Here is a 15,609-nt window from a genome sequence, read left to right on the forward strand (position 1 = left end):
ATATAACCGATAGGAATTTTAGAAAGTTATTTGGAACAGAATCGCCATAAAGTAAAAACTAATTAGGCCCACTACAGATTCAAAGTTGCGCCGCATGCGCAATTCACCACAAACCTTCAAATGCTAACCGTCCGATGCTTGATTCGCAGCATAAAAATCCTCACAATTTCACGAAAAATGTTTTATAGTTCAGACGTTTTTTCAACAATACGCAAACAAGGGGTAACTGCAACCGGTGATGTGTGGAGGATTAGTGGCCGTGGTGAAGTAGCGCACTCGAAAATCGGGTCAAGTGAAACTTTATTTTGTATGCGGTTTTCTGCTTCTCTCCTTGCACGCCATTCATTATAAAATTATTTTCTGTTGTTTTTGCATTTATATTTCCGACTCTTGTTTTAACTGCCGTGTTTTCAATTCTTGCTTTCTTGCCCACTTTCATAATTTTAATTTTATTTTTAATATAAACCATTATATTTTTAATATTTTTTTTGGTTTTTTCGAGCTTAATTGTACACTGCGCCGCATTGCATTGTTTTTCGAAAAGTTCCAAACAACGGCGGAAATTGCAGGCATTGTGGTTGTTGTTGGCCGCAAAGCAAGCAAAATGTGTACGCTAACAGGCCAACACAAACTAAAGTTTTTTTTACGCGAACTTGCTTTAGTTAACTCTTCCTGTGCGCAATTGCAAAAGCTCTTTTAATATATATATAATGTTAAATATATTTACAGTGCGTGAATATAATAAGCGTGATATATGTATGTTATAAATATGCATATGTGTGATGTGATGGTGTGCGGCAAGTTGTGGCCAAGGCCACACCACAACGTTTTAAAAGGATATGCAAAGCCGCTCGGCTGATAGTGCTATGTTTATATATGTATGTGTATTTGTATGGTATGCATATTAGTGCATGTTGCCGCGCGGGTGTATCAGAAGCGATTGTTCCATACGGCCTCGTAAGTTTAGTAATCTCTTAAAATAATTACCGCACTACAGTGGACAATGTTGTGGCTTTGTTGCGTATATAAAATTCTTGCTGATATTTTGAAAGCATCGTAGGCTGGTAGGAGTGCGAGGCTGGTGCTCAATTAGCACTGCATCCGTCCAATCCATTAAATAGGAAGTACGTTAGAAGAAGATTATTAGCAAAAGAACAAATGTAGGCTTATAAAATAAATCTTACAAGGTGCGATCCTAAGTAAACAGGACTTAAAAAAAAAACAGAAAAAATGGGTTTTCGGCAAAATCAATTTATTTTATTCAAAATAGTCTCCTTCTGCTTCAATACAGATGTTTCATGGTCAAAAAGCATGTTGAATGAGTGTTTTAGCTCGCTGACCGATATGGCCGCCAGTATGCCGGTGCAAGCCTTTTGAATGGCCTCTACGTCTGCATAATGCTTTCCTTTCGTGGGCAAATGCATTTTTCCGAAAAGGAAGAAGTCGCACGGTGCCATATCAGGTGAATACGGGGAGTTATGAATGGTTAAAATGTGATTTTTGGTCAAATAATCGGTCTAAAGCCTTGATCGAATGTTGGATTCTGAGCAATTTTTGGTCGTCAGTCAATTTGGGCAGAACGAACCGTGCACACATCTTTCGTAAGCCCAAATGTTTGGTCAAAATGCGATAAATCGATGTTTTGGAGATGTTCAATTCCATTTCTTTGAATTTCAATGACGAGTTCATCAGATTTTTGATGAATTCACTCACAGTTTCGATGGAATTTCCGGTGCACTCGGATGATTTTGATTGGCTCACATCGTCATTTAATCGTCATTTATGTCTTCACGACCACTTTGAAAACGTTGAAACCACTGGTGCACTCTGCTACGGGATAGGCAATCATCGCCATAAACTTGTTTCATCAATTGAAAAGTTTCTGTAAAAGTTTTACCATTTTTAAAACAAAATTTAATGTTGGCTCTTTGTTCGAAGCTCATTTCCGCACCGATAACACAAACATACTGACACTTCAAACGTAATAACTTCACTTCTAATCAATGAAATGTCAAGAAATTCCCAATGTACAATTGATAAAGATAGCGGATTCTAACGCACCAGTCGTTGTCCTGTTTACTTGGAACACACCTTGTACGTACAGAGTTTATGCAAGCACATAATTAATGTACTCATAAGTCACTTTAACTACTTAAACATAATATTGAAAATGTATAAATTACAGCACTCTGACAACAACGATAAAATCTTACCTAATTATTTATTTTAATGAAATTTAAATACACAAACATGCAGCACAACACAATTCGCTTTCTTTCGTGGCTTTACCGCTTGCAGCAAGAAATTTCACAATTCAGCAGCCATTGTAATCAGCGGCGTAACCTACTTTTAGGCGCCCATGCTTTTTTTACGACAATGTAGATGCACGCAGCATATGTAAGCAACTATTGTTTAGAAAGCATAATTCGCCGATGCCCTTAAACCTTAAGTAATGCCAGCTAACCCAGCATACAACACACTCATTATGTGGATACATAATTTACGCGTATAAAATTCGCATAAATATGGACGCGGGGTTGGTGCAACGGATAAATGAGATGAACTGAAATTTATGGAGTATAGTGTTAGATGGCAGTATGCACTAGTGCAGAGACGGGTAGGTGACGGCAGGCAAGCGCAAAAATGAACCATATTCGCGGCCAGAAAAAGTTAGTGTTGCGAGAACGCAAAATTATTGTAGCACGCCCTCGCAGGGCGTCGGCGGGAGCAGCGTAAAGCTGGTGTTGCTCTTTCGAGCGGGGTGTGGTACTCTCCATAGTGGGGTTGTCGGCAAATTTGTGGTTCATATTTCTAACCAAAAATCCGACATATTTTATGCTGCAATGACTTTGTGATTGCTTTAAAATGCATATTTATAAGTGTTTGTTGTTGTTTGCGGTGTTGCTGTTGCAATAGCGCTAAATTGTAGCATTTACACTTCATCCCTGCAAAAGCAATCGCTGCAAAATACTCACAAATAGTTTTCGGCGTATTCCTCTCAATACCCCTCTGCTGCTCTCCTATTCCCATCTGCCTGATTTCCCTCTCATTTAAACATTTTTCTCGCTGAGCAAACTGTATTTACATATACGTAAATGTATAGTATACCTTACATATGTATATAGCGTTGTTTGTGCATTTATCTGTTTTGCCACACTGTGACAACCCTAACCACGGCACGGTAACAATACAAATAGAGCAGGAAATGTTAATTGTTGATTGCCGGCGCTGAGATGCGTTGCTCTGTCGGCTGATTATAGGTAAAAACTGATAAAAAATTTTAGTTTTCAGATTATTTAAAATTTAGTTAACATGGTTTGAGACGAATTTATTGCAGAATGAGGAGAGAAAAAGATGTATCAAGAATTTTTGGTGACTTGAAATTGATTATGTATGCAATGGATCAGTGTTAATTTAGAATGGCTCCATTCAATATTTTTAATACCGTTTTCTTGTGATTTCTGGTTCTATGAGTACTTCTTTATCTTTATTTTAGGTATGTATTTATTCCAAAAAGATAGAATGTCAGATAAGTATTTCGATATCTCATACCGTGCGGGATGCGCGCGTGTAATCCAGATTTAAAGCTTCACGATATCTTTCAATATTTATAGATGCCCTTAACTATGTTTTGAGTAAGCAAACAGTATTTTGTACCCTTCTGAGACTACCTACCTTATCCAAATCAACGATATACAGGGTTTTCCAATAAGAGTGATATGTGATAAAAAAAAAACACAATTGTATTGATTTATGTACCACCTTTTCCGCACTCACCGTATATTTTTTCCAAAATTGCGGGTCGGCTTTAGTATACCGTCCCAGGATTTCGGGAAAAAAATTGGTATGGTCGGATAGAGAAGATTCTCCTGATCACGAATATATGTATATGGTTACAGCCGCAGGAAGATTTGTTTTTTATTTTTGTTTGTAAAATATTTTAGTACGTTAATACTAATTATTTGAAAAATTTATTTTTAAAAATGATGTCGATAAGGTAACACTTATGATTTGACAGTTTGAAATTAATTTGTTATTATTAAATAGTCGTAATTCAACAATAATTTAAATGTATAATAAAAGCTATTTTTGCAATATATGATACAAAATAAATGTGTACAAACGAATTAGTGATGTGTTAGTGTATATAAAATTGGAAAATATAGGTGCAAAATTAATGTTAAATATAGAAAAAATGTTATTAAAATATTGCAAATTTTTAATTTTAAACGCGAATATCTCTTAAACTATAAGCTTCCTGTGGCTATAACCATATATATCCTTGATCAGGATAATCTCCTCTATCCGACCATATCCTTTTTATCCTTGAAATCCTGGGACGGTATACTAAATTCTTCCCAAAGTATAATACAAGTATACAATTATATTTTAAACTAGCTGACCCCGCAGCCGTTGTCCTGCGTGAAATTATATGCTTTGAAATGAAAAAAAGTTGAAATTATATGTATTGTGTCGAAAATGATTTATTTTCGATTTTTCTACATTTTTTTAATGTAGCGCAGCTTAATATCCGTAAACATAATTTTTTTGATTTCTGTTCTGGTGTGTAAATAAACAAAGAAGATGGGTTTCCAACTCGTCAACACGCCACATATATCTGGCCAATTTTCCCTTTAAATTGAATACGTTTGAAATGAAATGGCTGTCCCCTGTCCCTTGTATTCGATAACTGTGTCATAATCAGTCGGGTTCCATTACACAGTTTCGGCGCATGAAGATTGTGAAACATAATAATGACGGATCCAACTTTGAGACGCAAATGATGCTGGGGCATACCAAGGCTCTCCAAAGAATTTGGAAATTCCACTGGATAATTTACGGTTTCGTCTTTCTTGTCAAGACGATCGATCGATTTATATGAGCGCAAACCTCCCGAAATTTGACTTTGAATCTTCCAGTTTAATTCATTAACGTCGGTAGTTTTAGCAACTAAAATCAAGCAATTGCAGTTTCGATAATTTTGCCAATGTGCGGATAAACATTCGTGATGAGTTCATCTTCCGTTGAAGTGAATTGACAAAAGGGATGTGAAATTGATATCAAACCACTGGAAGTATCAACCGAAATTTGCCCATTTCCAATTCTTAGCGAATACAATGTAAAATGTCATCGGCAATATCATTTTTTCGTATCCCATAATTAACGCGAATTTGAAGGCTGATATGTCGAAATGAGCTTCGCGAAAACTATGCGAACTTCAGTGGCATGCGAAGTAACTATTGCATTGTCCTTCGTCTGTTTCCAGTGATTAGCATGTTTCAGCAAACGCAACTGCTGGCATGCTTCTCAAAAAGTTGCACACACTGTACCATTCACAATACGCAATGACTTAAATGAAGTTGAACCGCGAGACGCACAACAGTCGGAAAACTTTCATGAGTTGCAAAAGTAAACATCCTACAAAGCGCTTTATTGCGGTTCACATATCGACCCATTTGATACTGCTGATCTCATATTGTTCTAGGCCAATAACCGCTATGTGGCTTTCTTTGGTGACGTAATTGCAAACGTATTTGATCGATTTCACCAATCTACAATATTCAACATTGACATGAGTTTTGAATGTGAATTAGTCAAAAGTGACCCCTATATTTTCAACTTCAATCTGTTGTTAACGTCGATATTCACGCCTCTAAATGCTAAATGTTCTGCCATTGTCGTCTGGTGAGCGACGCCGATACAGTGAATATCCATCATTTCCCATTTCCGTTTCCGAAAGAAAAGGACATGAGTAGTGTTTCGTGCATTTATTGTCAGACATACAAACCAAAGTGGGATTGTAAGGTTCCCAAAGTCCATGAACCATATTGGTTTTCGCCATTTCGTATAATTCTGGATCTATCTCTGAATCAGGAATTTCCGCTGAAATGATTTCATCAATTTGATCTGGTGTAATCACCATCTGCATCCAAAGAAGAATGTGTGCGTGCGGCAACACGCAACAGAATACATTCAGCATCTAACAGCACCATATATACCATAGGTTGCTTCAAGATAAAGACCGTCAAACATCGCAGCCATTGTTTAAAACATTTTCTGATTTTTTTTTTAAACCATCCTCATTGGATTCCCTTTAAAGTAGTTCAAGCCATTTTTCATTTCATACAACGATTTAGTCAGCTATAGCGAACAGACAAAAAACCCAACTTATTTTTATTCATATATGTATAGGAACAGCATATACATACATATATTAAAGAACATACATAAATTTGAAGAAAATTACGGTTTGGTTAATTTTTATTAAAGCATTGTTCGTACTTTATAGCTACATTATGTTTAATTCACATTAAACCCATTTTTTAGGTTATGCTCAATTTTTATCATTGTAAAAAAAACAATCCTTCCAAAGAGTTTTTATAAAAGTTTCGCTCGTTGTAGATGATGTTTTTATTATTTGAGTGTGTTTAAATTTTGCTGTGCTATTTTTGTGGTCCGAACTTTGTTAAATACATATTTGCCGCAATTATTTTGAAACGCTTAGCGTTTTTCACGTACAATGTTTTATTCAATTGTTTTTGCTATTTTCTTTTCACTTATTTGGAATATGTAAACTGGTCTCATCTCTTAATTTCATTGCTCCGTCGCACGCAGGGATTAATATCGATTATTTTGAATGTTGGCTGCCAGTGACATTCATAACTTCAAAAGTTCGCGAATAATATTTGATGAAAAAGGAAAAATGTGTATTTTTATGCGATTAAATATTGGATTTTGTCTTTTTGTACGTTTGAAAGGATATCCTAGAAATAATTTTGGTATTTATGATTTTGGTCGATAGTTGTTAAACCTATTGTACTGATCCGATTTTTTATCTATAGACTGATTGGAAATTAATTTTATAGGCCATTTATTTTAGTTACGTTTATTAACGGTTTTGGGTTGTTGTTTGTAATTTGTCATCACAATTTTCGTAAATTTATCAGAAAGACGGATGCGGTTAGTGGAAGTACCCAACTTGAGCTTGTTGATCGCTTATCCGATGGCTCAGCATTAACTTGTTGGATATAGATATTTGACAGGTTTAGTATTGAACATGCAGATATAATTTCCTCAAATAAGTTAAAGTCGAACTATCCGAATCTGCTTCTTTTGAAGAGCTCAGCGATTGTAATGCTTAATCGATATTTCGGGTGCAAAGTTCCTAGAATATAATTCTAACAGAAAGAGAACATAAGTAGTGTTTTCATGTACAGTAAGCCCAAAACCGTCTTTTAAAAGAAAATTGTTAGACGTTCGAATGAAGATAAAAGATTGTATAATATTAAATTAAAATCGCCTTGATCGTCACTTCGATAAATTCCTGAAGGAAGTCAGAAGAAGGTGGGAAAAATCGCATTTTTATATGTTAAGATCTAAAGCTATTTTGTAGTAGTTTATCTCGAGAGTTGTACAAAATAAAATATCCGGTTTTCGAAATAAATCGTCTTGAAAAATGTGTCATGTAGTTAGCAACCCTTACATTACAAAACAAAATATCAAAATAAAAGACAAAAGATCACACTAATATTATTAAAAACAAAAAATGTATATTCTCTTTTCAACATTGTACCGAAAGTGCAATAGTAAATTGATCCGCTGCTCTCTACATCACAAATCTCGCACATCGACAACTTCTCTCTGGCTTAAGCAAGCTTACATTGGTGGCGAATGGTTGGACGCTGCCAGCGGTGCCACATTCGAGGTTCGAAATCCGGCAGATATGCAAGTGATCGGCTGTGTGCCCGACATGACTGCAGTGGAAGCGCAAAAAGCGGTAGATGTCGCCACAAGAGCTCTTTACGCGACAGAATGGAAGTTGATTACAGCACGTGAGCGCTCGCAGTTGCTGAAGGTTTGTCGGCAGAACAATTATATATTATGTGTATAATACATATGTATATCTCGTGAAACTTCTAATGGTTTTCTTCACAGAATTGGCACATCTTGATTTCACAGCATTGCGCTGAATTGGCTAACATTATCACGGCGGAATGTGGAAAACCATTGACCGAGTCACTATCCGAGGTAGCTTATGGTCAGTCGTTTGTCGAATGGTTTGCCGAGGAAGCACGACGCATTGATGGCCAACTCATCGCCAGTTCGGTGAGCAATCAGGAGCTGCTTGTGCTGCGCGAGCCGCTTGGTGTCGCAGCACTCATAACACCATGGAACTTTCCAATGGCCTTAGTCTTACGCAAAGCAGCAGCGGCTTTGGCGGCCGGTAAGTATAAGCCGCAGCGCCGCCATGAATTTTGGAAAAATTAGTGTTAATTTTTAATAATATCGAACATGCTACAGGCTGCACAGTCGTCGTCAAACCTGACGAAAATACACCACTTACCTGCTTAGCACTCGCTAAACTTTCCCAAATGGCCTGTATACCAGCTGGTGTTTTCAACGTGATCACCACGAGTGGAGCTCCTGCCATCGGTGAGCTCTTCTGCCGGAGCCCGCTGGTGTGTGGCATCTCTTTTACCGGCTCCACCGAAGTTGGCAAACTTTTGTTTCGTGAATCAGCTGGCTTGCTAAAACGTGTTTCGTTAGAACTCGGCGGTAATGCACCATTCATTGTCTTCGAATCAGCTGACATAGCCGAAGCAGTGAAGGGTGCAATGTTATCGAAATTTCGAAACGGCGGACAAACTTGTGTCTCAGCAAACCGTTTTTACATACATTCTGCTCTGTATGAAGACTTTCTGAAACAGTTGCAAGCACAAGTTGAAGCTTTGAAAATTGGTCCGGGATACGATAAAAGTGTGGACATTGGTCCACTCATTAATACAGCACAGTTAAAGCGAATTGAGGCATTTATGAAAGATGCACTTTCCAGACATGCAAAGGTAATATGCGGTGGTAAACATTTGCACGAAATCGGTGAACTCTTCTATGCACCCACCATCATTACCGACGTGGACCGTACAGCACGTATTTATCGTGAAGAGATCTTTGGACCAGTTATTACATTGGCAAAGTTTGACACGGAAGACGAAGTTGTAACCAGGGCAAATAGTTCACGGCGTGGGTTGGCGGGGTACTTCTATAGTCAAAACTTGCAAGAAGTATTCAGAGTGGCGCGACGACTTGAAGTTGGCATTTTGGGCGTTAATGTAGGACTGGCGTCTCAGGCGGAGGCACCATTTGGCGGCATCAAAGAGTCCGGTATCGGACGTGAGGGAGGACATTATGGCATCGATGAATTTACTGAGATAAAGTATATCTGTTTGGGTGGATTGAAGTACGAATGAGTGGGAGATGGGCAAAATATACATGCTGAAAGCGAAGGGAGAAATTAAAACATAAATAATATGTAATAAACAAATAAAAATAAAATTATGATATTACAATTTAAAATTTGGAAATTTGAATTTTTAAATTTTGGAACAAGTAAGGAGGGGCTAAGTTCGGGTTCAACCGAATATTTTATACCCCTGCAACTTGCAAGAATTAAAGCCAAGCAAATATTTAAGGGGAAAACGTCAACCAGAGGATCGGAGTTTAAGCAATTTTGTATATAAATATACTTAATATAACTCAAACCCTGACTGACGAATTTGCCGAAAGATTTGTTAGAGAAACGAAAATTATTATATGGTACATACAAGGTACATTCCAAAGTAAACAGGAATTTAAAAAAAACCAGAACAAATGGTTTTTTCTGCAAAATCAATTTATTTTATTCAAAATAGTCTCCTTCTGCTTCAATACAGTTTATTGCACGGTCCAAAAGCATGTCCACCGAGTGTTTAAGCTCGTTGGCCGGTATGGCCGCCAGTATGCGGGTGTAAGCCGCCTCTACGTCTGCATAACGCTTTCCTTTCAGGGGAAAATGTATTTTTTCGAAAAGGAAGAAGTCGCACGGTGCAATGTCACGTGAATACGGGGAGTCGTTAATAGTTAAAATGTGACTTTTGGACAATTAATCGTCGAATGTTGAGTTCTGAGCAATTTTTGATCGTCAGTCAATTTGTGCGGAACAAACCGTGCACACACCTTTCGTAAGCCCAAATGTTCGTTCACAATGCGATACATAGATGTTTTGGAGATGTTCAATTCCATTTCCATAAATTTCAATAATGATTTCGGCTGATTTTTGATGCATTCACTCACAGTTTCGATGGAATTTCCGGTGCACTCGGATGATTTTGATTAGCCCACATGTTGATCGTCATTTATGTCCTCAGGACCATTTTGAAAACGTTGAACTCACTCGTGCACTTTGCTACGGGATAGGCAATCATCGCCATAAACTTGTTTCAGCAATTGAAATGCTTCGATATAAGTTTTACCAATTTTAAAGCTAAATCTAATTTTGGCTCTTTGTTCGAAGCTCATTTTCGCACCGATAACACAAACATGATGACACTTAAAACGCAATAACTGCACTTCCAATTGATAAAATGAAATTTTCACTGGACAATCGATAAAAATAGCAGATTCTAACGCACCAGTCGACAAGGGGCGCTAGATTCAAAAAGTCCTGTTTACTTTGGAACACACCTTGTATATAATATATTGGAGTAGCGCGTAGTAGCGACTCGATTTTATCTACATATTTTTCTTAATACCACATAATAAAAAACCAATCATATGGAGGAAAGTCATGCGGATGTTCGAAAATCCTGATATTAAGTCCGATATCATCCATTTTCACATTATAGGTAGAAGTTCTTATAAGATTTGTGGGCGTGGCAGTGGTCCGATTACGCCCATCTACGAGCTCGAATTTTTTTTTGTACTTGGGAATCCACATACCAAGTTTCATCGAGATATCTCATTTTTTACTCAAGTTACAGCTTACGCGGCGGACGGACAGACAGAGAGTCAACCGGAGTTTAAATTTTTCGTCGTCTTGATCATTTATATATATATAACCCTATATCTATATCGTTTAGTTTTAGGTGATACATACAACCGTTAGGTTACCAAAATTAGAATATTCTGTAGCAACTGGTTGCAAGAGTATAATGAATATATTAAAAAAGCAATGTACAAAATTTTATCTGAAATGATCAGCTTTTGCTTTTCGCTGATCGATAGCAGCGCACACAGTTCTATTGGCCTTGACGACTCTGTTCGAACCAAAGTATTTTTGGCAATTTCAAAATTTCTGTGAGGTATTTGACTGACCATATAGTATTTCTCCAACTCTGATCACAAACAGTAGACCATTATATGCAAATCCGGACTTCCAGACGGCCAATCATCTGCAGTTATGAATTTAGGAATGTTACTGTTAAGTCTTGTCATAAGATTCCTCGTTTTGAAGAGAGTACTGCTTAACCTTGGAAATCATATCGAATAAGTTTTGGCAGTTTTTATGACTATGAGCGAAGAGAGAACTACCACTTCTCTTTCTGTCATCAATTGTAGACTTTTGGAAAAAACAATCATTTTTTAACATCAGTTATGATAAGATTAAGACAAATGGTCGTATAACTTGTATATTATAAGGGGCGATCCAAGTAGAGGTACTTTTCTCAATAGTCTTTTTTGACATATCACGTGTGATTCATGTCACGCTGTTATGTTACTTTTGTTCAGTATGTATGGTGTATGGTGGATTGGAAAGTTATGATCCCATTTCAACTTTTCGTGTGAAAATTTAAATTTAGTTTTATTATAATTGTTTAAAGTTAACATATCGTTAGTTTAGAGCTAGTTACAATACTTTAAGGTTTTCGAAATTCAACCGTCTTGTTATCATGACCTTTTGTAATGGGTTGTCAAAAAAGTCTTGCGGTATTTTTATTGAATTTTTTTTTTTTTTTATTGAAATTGAAATGAGTTTTTGATGACTCATGCCCAGCTCTTGACCGATGCTACGGCTGCTACTATGCCGGTCTCTTTCGACCAATTCAGCGATTTTGTCGCAATTTTCGACGACAGGCCTTCCGGAGCGTGGCGCATCTTCGACCACCTCTACACCAGAACGAAAACGTTGAACCATCGTTGTGCGGTGGAAATGGAAACTGTATCGGGTCCATAAACTGCACAAATTTTATTGGCGGCCTGAGATACATTTTTGCCTTTATCGTAGTCTTCTTCTTCTTAATTGGCGTAGATACCGTTTACGCGATTATAGCCGAGTTAACAACAGCGCGCCAGTTGTTTCTTCTTTTCGCTGCGTGGTGCCAATTGGATATTCCAAGCGAAGCCAGGTCCTTCTCCACTTGGTCCTTCCAACGGAGTGGAGGTCTTCCTCTTCCTCTGCTTCCCCCGGCGGGTACTGCGTCGAATACTTTCAGAGCTGGAGTGTTTTCATCCATCCGACAACATGACTCCAGCCAGCGTAGCCGCTGTCTTTTAATTCGCTGAACTATGTCAATGTCGTCGTATATCTCGGCACAGCTCATCGTCTCCATCTGAATGCGCGATATTCGCCGTGGCCAATGCGCAAAGGACCATAAATCTTTCGCAGAATTTTTCTCTCGAAAACTCGTAACGTCGACTCATCGGTTGCTCACACATCGCCCAAGCCAATCTGCACCATGTGCAGTAGAGCTGGAACCCATGAGACTTCGGCTGAGTTTAGTTTTTGTTCGTCGAGAGAGATAGGTCTTTACTTTTCAACTGCCTTACCATCCGAAGAATGTCACCTGCTGGCAAGAGTAACCTGGCGTTGGATTTGCATTGCTGATGATTGTTCGTGGTGTAAGATTACTGGTTCCGTATGCGCAGACGAAATTATCTACAACTTCAAAGTTATGACTGTCAACAGTGACGTGGAGAGTCAAGGTCGCGAGTGCGACGACTGTTTGTTTGATGACAGGAGATATTTCGTCTTGCCCTCGTTCACTGCCAGACCCATTTTCTGTGCTTCCTTGTCCAGCCTGGAGAAAGCAGAACTAACGGCGCGGGTGTTGAGGCCGATGATATCAATATCGTCGGCACCCGCCAACAGCTGTACACTCTTATAGAAGATGGTACCTTCTCTATTAAGTTCTGCAGCTCGAACTATTTTCTCCAGAAGCAGGTTGAAGAAGTCGCACGATAGGGAGTCGCCTTGTCTGAAACCTCGTTTGGTATCGAACGGCTCGGAGAGGTCCTTCCCATTATACCAAATTCAGACATCGCGGCATAAAGGCAGCTCCTTTTCGTGCTGTCGAAAGCAGCTTTGAAATCGACGAAGAGGTGGTGTGTGTCGATTCTCCTTTCACTGGTCTCTACCAAGATTTGGCGCATGGTGAATATCTGGTCGGTTGTTGATTTTCCAGGTCCGTAGCAATACTAATAAAGTCCAATCAGTTAGTTGACTGTGGGCTTTAATTTTTCACACAATACCGCTTGAAAGAACCTTATATGCGATATTTAGGAGCCTTACCCTACTGTAGTTGGCTCAGATTGTGGGGTCTTCCTTTTAGTGGATGGGGCAAAACGCACTTAAATTCCAATTGTTGGACATGCTTTCGTCCGACGATATTTTACAAAGAAGCTGATGCATGCTCCTTTTCAGTTCTTCGCCGCCGTGTTTGAATAGCTCGGCCGGTAGTCCGTCGGCCCCTGCCGCTTTGTTGTTTTTGAGGCGGGCAATTGCTATTCGAACTTCTTCATGGTCGGGTAATGGAACGTCTGCTCCATCGTCATCGATTGGGGAATCGGGTTCCTCTTCTCCTGGTGTTGTGCGTTCACTGCCATTCAGCAGGCTGGAGAAGTGTTCCCTCCATAATTTAAGTATGCTCTGGGCATCAGTGACTAGATCACCTTTGGGGGTTCTACAAGAGTATGCTCCGGTCTTGAAACCTTCTGTAAGCCGCCGCATTTTTTCGTAGAATTTTCGAGCATTACCCCTGTCGGCCAGCTTATCAAGCTCTTCGTACTCACGCATTTCGGCCTCTTTCTTCTTCTGTCTGCAAATGCGTCTCGCTTCCCTCTTCAACTCTCGGTATCTATCCCATCCCGCACGTGTAGTGGTCGATCGTAACGTTGCGAGGTAGGCAGCCTGTTTTCTCTCCGCTGCGACACGGCACTCCTCGTCGTACCAGCTGTTCTTTGCACTTTCCGAAAACCAATGGTTTCGGTTGCAGCTGTACGTAAGCAGTTTGAAATGCCGTCCCACAGTTCCCTTATACGGAGTTGTCGACGAGTGCTCTCAGAGAGCAAGAGTGCAAGCCGAGTAGAAAATGGTTCGGCTGTCTGTTGTGCTTGCAGCTTCTCGACGTCGAAACTTCCTTGTGTTTGTTGACGTGCGGTTTTTGCTGCACAGAGGCGGGTGCGAATCTTGGCTGCAACAAGTGGTCCGAGCCGATGTTAGGACATCGGAGCGCACGCACATCTAAAACACTGGAGACGTGTCTTCCGTCTATCACAACATGATCGATCTGGTTGGTGGCTTTTCGATCCGGAGACTGCCAGGTAGCTTGATGTATCTTCTTGTGCTGGAATCTAGTACCACAGATAACCATATTTCGGGCCCCGGCGAAGTCGATCAGCCCCAACCCATTTGGGGATGTTTCGTCGCGGAGGCTGAATTTACCGACCGTAGTGCCAAATATACCTTCTTTGCCCACCCTGGCGTTAAAGTCGCCAAAGCAGCTCATCGTTCCATCGTATGCGATATTCGCCGTGGCCAATGCGCAAAGGACCATAAATCTTTCGCAGAATTTTTCTCTCGAAAACTCTTAACGTCGACTCATCGGTTGATGTCATCGCACAAGCCTCTGCGCCATATAGCAGGACGGGAATTATGAGTCACTTATAGAGTTTGGTTTTTGTTTGTCGAGAGAAGACTTTACTTTTCAATTGCCTACTCAGTCCGAAGTAGCACCTGTTGGCAAGAGCAATCCTGCGTTGGATTTCCAGGCTGAAATTGTTGGTGGTGTTTACGCTGGTTCCAAGATAGATGAAATTATCTACGACTTAAAGTTATGACTGTCAACAGTGACGTGAGAGCCAAGACGACTGTTTCTTTGATGACAGGAGATATTTTGTCTTGCCCCCGTTCACTGCCATACCCATTTTCTGTGCTTCCTTGTCCAGCCTGGAGAAAGCAGAACTAACAGCGCGGGTTATGCGCGATATCAATATCATCGGCATACGCCAGTAGCTGTACACTCTTATAGAAGATGGCACCTTCTCTATTTAGTTCTGCAGCTCGAACTATTTTCTCCAGAAGCAGGTTGAAGAAGTCGCACGATAGGGAGTCGCCTTGTCTGAAACCTCGTTTGGTATCGAACGGCTCGGAGAGGTCCTTCCCGATCCTGACGGAGCTTTTGGTGTTGCTCAACGTCAGTTTACTCAGCCCTATTAGTTTTGCGGGGATACCAAATTCAGACATCGCGGCATAATGGCAGTTCCTTTTCGTGCTGTCGAAAGCAGCTTTGAAATCGACAAAGAGGTGGTGTTTGTCGATTCTCCTTTCACGGGTCTTTTCCAAGATTTGGCGGATGGTGAATATCTGGTCGGTTGTTGATTATCCAGGTCTGAAGCCACACTGATAAGGTCCAATCAGTTTGTTGACGGTGGTCTTTAATCTTTCACACAATACGCTTGATAGAACCTTATATGCGATGTTGAGGAGGCTAGTCCCACGGTAGTTGGCGCAGAATGTGGGGTCTCCGTTTTTGTGGATTGGGCAGAGCACACTTAAATTCCAATCGTTGGGCATGC

At 39.7% G+C, this 15,609-nt stretch overlaps 1 protein-coding gene across 1 annotated transcript; it reads left to right on the top strand.

Moving 5' to 3' along the window:
- The first annotated feature begins 7,485 nt into the window (after positions 1 to 7,485).
- LOC120772110 (succinate-semialdehyde dehydrogenase [NADP(+)] GabD-like) lies at positions 7,486 to 9,255 on the top strand. Its single transcript, XM_040100520.1, has 3 exons — positions 7,486 to 7,855; positions 7,936 to 8,224; positions 8,302 to 9,255. The coding sequence occupies exons 1-3, from the start codon at positions 7,547 to 7,549 to the stop codon at positions 9,246 to 9,248; spliced, it is 1,545 nt and encodes a 514-aa protein (XP_039956454.1). The 5' UTR covers positions 7,486 to 7,546; the 3' UTR covers positions 9,249 to 9,255.
- The last annotated feature ends 6,354 nt before the right edge of the window (positions 9,256 to 15,609 follow it).

This window comes from Bactrocera tryoni, chromosome 3 (assembly GCF_016617805.1).
Source record: "Bactrocera tryoni isolate S06 chromosome 3, CSIRO_BtryS06_freeze2, whole genome shotgun sequence".
NCBI lineage: Eukaryota > Metazoa > Arthropoda > Insecta > Diptera > Tephritidae > Bactrocera > Bactrocera tryoni.

Bases quoted from the DNA above. Each gene is read 5' to 3' on its own strand.
- LOC120772110 (XM_040100520.1), top strand. From the start codon at position 7,547: ATGTATATTCTCTTTTCAACATTGTACCGAAAGTGCAATAGTAAATTG. The intron at 7,856-7,935 runs GTTTGTCGGCAG...TTTTCTTCACAG, and splicing joins AGCGCTCGCAGTTGCTGAAG to AATTGGCACATCTTGATTTC. The intron at 8,225-8,301 runs GTAAGTATAAGC...AACATGCTACAG, and splicing joins AGCAGCGGCTTTGGCGGCCG to GCTGCACAGTCGTCGTCAAA.